The sequence below is a fragment of the Geospiza fortis genome, unplaced genomic scaffold (assembly GCF_000277835.1).
Source record: "Geospiza fortis unplaced genomic scaffold, GeoFor_1.0 scaffold16, whole genome shotgun sequence".
Classification (NCBI taxonomy): Eukaryota; Metazoa; Chordata; class Aves; order Passeriformes; family Thraupidae; genus Geospiza; species Geospiza fortis.
Genome location: NW_005054302.1, coordinates 7404420 through 7408029, shown reverse-complemented (window position 1 = coordinate 7408029; position 3610 = coordinate 7404420). Strand labels below are relative to the sequence as shown.

Sequence of the window (3610 nt, the reverse complement as noted above, 5' to 3'; positions counted from 1 at the left end):
AAGTCCTAAATTGTGGTGGTTCTGAATTGATGATGGTTTCTGCTCACTGTATTTATGCTTGGTTAAAATAAAAAACAGCAAAGAGGAAATTCATGGAGTTTTTAACTATTTTCATTCCACATGATATTACAGAGCTGGTCTGCTGAAACTGAAGCAAAGGTGAGAAATACCATGCCTAGCTACATATTTGATGCTAGGTTCCAGAAACACTGTACTGACAATATCCATATTTTTATTGATATCTTTCTATTTTTACTGACAGAAATTCAAAGAATTCACAATCCTTAGTTTTAAATGTGTTTACACAACTTAAGTTGGTTTTATTCATTACCAAATGATCATTCACAAAGTGAAAGCCACTAAGAATGAAAAACATAAGATCAGGCCATATATCCAAAAATTCACACTGCACAGGTTATATGAAAAGATATAAGTTTTCTTTGAAAAAAAGTTTTAACTTGTAGTCAATTGTGAAATAGACAATGGTAGAGTCAAAATTATATTATGAAACACATTGACTATGAAAATGAAATATAAAAATTGGTCATAGTTCTTGAATGTCACTATCAACCTTACTTGTATAAAAATCAGGCCCTTATGGTATACAAAACTTTATTTATACATTGAAACAATTGTTATCTTGTCTGATAAGGAATATAGAAAGAAAAGCTGATGCTGGAAATTTAACTTAATCTTAAGTATTTTTCCAAAATATTACTATGAAAATGGCAGGTACATGCTTTTTTAAATAAAATTTGCTGAAACTTCTTGCCAATTTAGATATGGAGAGCATAGAAAGGGCACATTCAAAAGTCAGCATTACACTTCTTTTTATATTTTTTTCTGCTGGTTCTGAGATTTTTTAAGAGGCAGTTGAATAAAAGCTGACAAACACTCATCTTAATCCTTTTTCTGAAAACTCAGGTCTTCTTAGGATCTTTCTCAAGCTGGAACACTATAAATGCTGACATTTCATAATAAAAATTAGTAACTATATTATAGAAATATCTAACAAACTTTTAAGACTGAACTGTTCAAGTGAAGATGAAAGGTATTTATGATAGTAGTGATACATCATTCCACATAAGTGCAAAGAAAGATATATTTCTATTTTCATATGTTAATGGAAATATGGATAATTGGTTCTCCGAATTTTCATTGAAACTGATTTAATTTTGACTGGTTTTTTGTTCATTGTCCATGTATCCCAGTGAATGCCAGTTGCAAGGAATCTACCTCTGTAGCGATGAACACCATTAAGATTTGCAAGGCCACACTTGTTAAACCACCATCCGGTGTTATCACTGAAGTTACTGCAGCTCTTTACTGGCTGTCCTTTAATAGTGCACATTGGCCTGCATCCATCATTATCAACATCAAAAGTGCTGAAAGGCATGGAATTTTGGTTATCTTCTCTTCTATATCCTCTAAATGCATCGCCTAAGTACAACAGATAAACAGAACAATAAAAAAGTTATTTATGGAGAAATGTTTCTTACTTGATGCACAGTGTGCAAACTTTTCCTCTGAATTTATTAGAAAAGTAGAATTCTTCAAAAGCAGTTAAGAGCACCAGCTAATGAGCTGCAAAAGTGCTAAAGATGCAGGGGAAAAAAGAATAAAATACTGAGAAATATGGAAGAAGTTAAAATTCAACAAAATGTCTTCGTATTTTCCTTGCTTTTAGCAATGCATGCTGGCTATGAAGGTAAAGGCTTCTGTCCTCAAAGACAGAGGAAGAAGAGATAAAAGTAAACAAAAACGGTTGTAACTTCAGATTTTCCAGTAGCATGCCCAAAGCCCCAGAGTGAGTCATGAAACATGATGGAATTGTTGAAACACAAAGGTCAGTTATTACTGTCTCTGTTGTCTTACTAAAGAACTTACTGAAGAAATAGTCTTTTTCACAAATACAGAGTAAAGCACTATCACAATTAGAGAGTAATTATTTCATTGATAATAAGGACCATTCTTGCATAACATAGAAAAAAGCAGTAAGACATGATGCAACGCTTAATGCAAATCTTTGCACGCTTAGTGTATTTATGCTATTAAGGGAGGTCTGGAATTAATTTGTGTCTATGCATCACCCAGAAACTATTACACACTGTAGGACAGCTTTGTTCCACTCAGTTTCTTTCTCTATCCTTTGTACATGACTATCTGGGCACTTCTGAATTATCCAAGCATCATCAGGAAGACTGCCAATAACATCTGTGATGGGATAAAGGGCATCTAAATAATTGAACCATTAGGTAAATAAACACTAACACCCACAAAATCCCTTATTTATTTTATATATGTATCCCATTCAATTTTCTTTTTTTTTTTAATTACAGGCATAGCAGATCACCATATAATTAAAAAATTATTTGCATAAATGTTCATTATATACCAGAGAAAAACACATTAGAAATAAAATATTTCAAGTTAATTATTATTCTTTTGGATCCATTTTTTCATATTAAGAAAGGGAACAACTACCTTTAAATACTTCTAAGAAGAAGTTCTTACCAGCATTTCCTGAATAATGCCCCAAATGGATCTTAAAATAACATGATTCATCCTCTATCCAAAATCCATTATATGATGCATAGGCATGCTTGTCATTTTCTGATTCCAAATCCACATAAAGACTGAAATGAGTGGCCTTTTGATTTACGATGTCAAAAATCTTCCTCAGTCCAAGCCAAAATTCTCCTTGAAGAGAAATATAATATATAGTCTAGAAATGGAAACTGTAAAAGAAAAAGTGATTGTTCCTGTTTTTTTACTTTCCTTCCTGACCCAATGTCGTGGGTTTACAGGAAGCAGGTTTTCTGGGAATGGAGTGGCCAGAGGCCAATAGGTGTCCAGATTTTAAATTGACACCAGGCTTGGCCACTGAGGGTGGATGCGCCTCTGAGAACACAGGGGTTAGAAGCAGAGCACTCCCTTGGGCTCCCTCTTTGATTTCCGGCCAGCAAAGAGGCAAGGCCTCCCCTGCCCGGCTTCGAGCTGGGCGGGGGAGAAGAAACCTGCGGCCCGGCAGAGGTAGGCCTGACCCCTCAGGATGGAAGGGTGGTGGGGACACCAGGAGGTGTTGGGCAGCCCCCCCAGGAGAGACAGAGGGAGAGAGGCCCCGAGAAGATTTGGGCAGCCCCCCCCAGCTAGAAGATGAGAGAGAGAAAGCTGGTATGAGCCTGTGGCCTTGAAGTGATATCAGCCTGTGAAGAAGAAGGGGGAAGGGGGGAGTGCAGCAGGGAAGGAGCCTGGCCGCGTGCAGAAGTTTGTTAACCCCTTTCTGGACAATGAAGACCTCACAGAGCATTTGGACCTTTCCCGGAGGGGAGATGGAGTGGATGATAAAGAGGAAATGGGCAAGAGAATGACAGTCGGAGCAGTGAGTGAGGCTGGGAGAGTAAAGAAGAGGCCGGAAAGAGATGATGGAGTAGCTGGTTGCTGGACTCTTTTTGGTACAGCCATGGACAGAACCGTGCTTCCTCGCGACACAGAGGCTGCATGCAGGGGGGAGGCGATGGCTCAGAACTGAGAGGGTTCAGTTTTGGAGACCCCCCGGCCCCAGGGGGTAGACAAGTATGGGGGGGACAAGAGGTCCCGAGAGTGAGAG

The 3610-nt window shown here is 38.0% G+C and overlaps 1 protein-coding gene across 1 annotated transcript in view; it reads right to left on the bottom strand.

The window, feature by feature from the left end:
* Positions 1-541: 541 nt before the first annotated feature.
* The window catches only part of ANGPTL5 (angiopoietin like 5), a 13229-nt gene continuing 10160 nt past the window's right edge, over positions 542-3610 (bottom strand). The window contains exons 7-8 of the mRNA XM_005417724.2: positions 2515-2700; positions 542-1440 (exon numbers count right to left, since the gene is read on the bottom strand). Coding sequence (XP_005417781.1) covers positions 1121-1440; positions 2515-2700 — 506 coding nt within the window. The 3' untranslated portion in view covers positions 542-1120. The remainder of the gene's footprint in view (positions 1441-2514; positions 2701-3610) is intronic.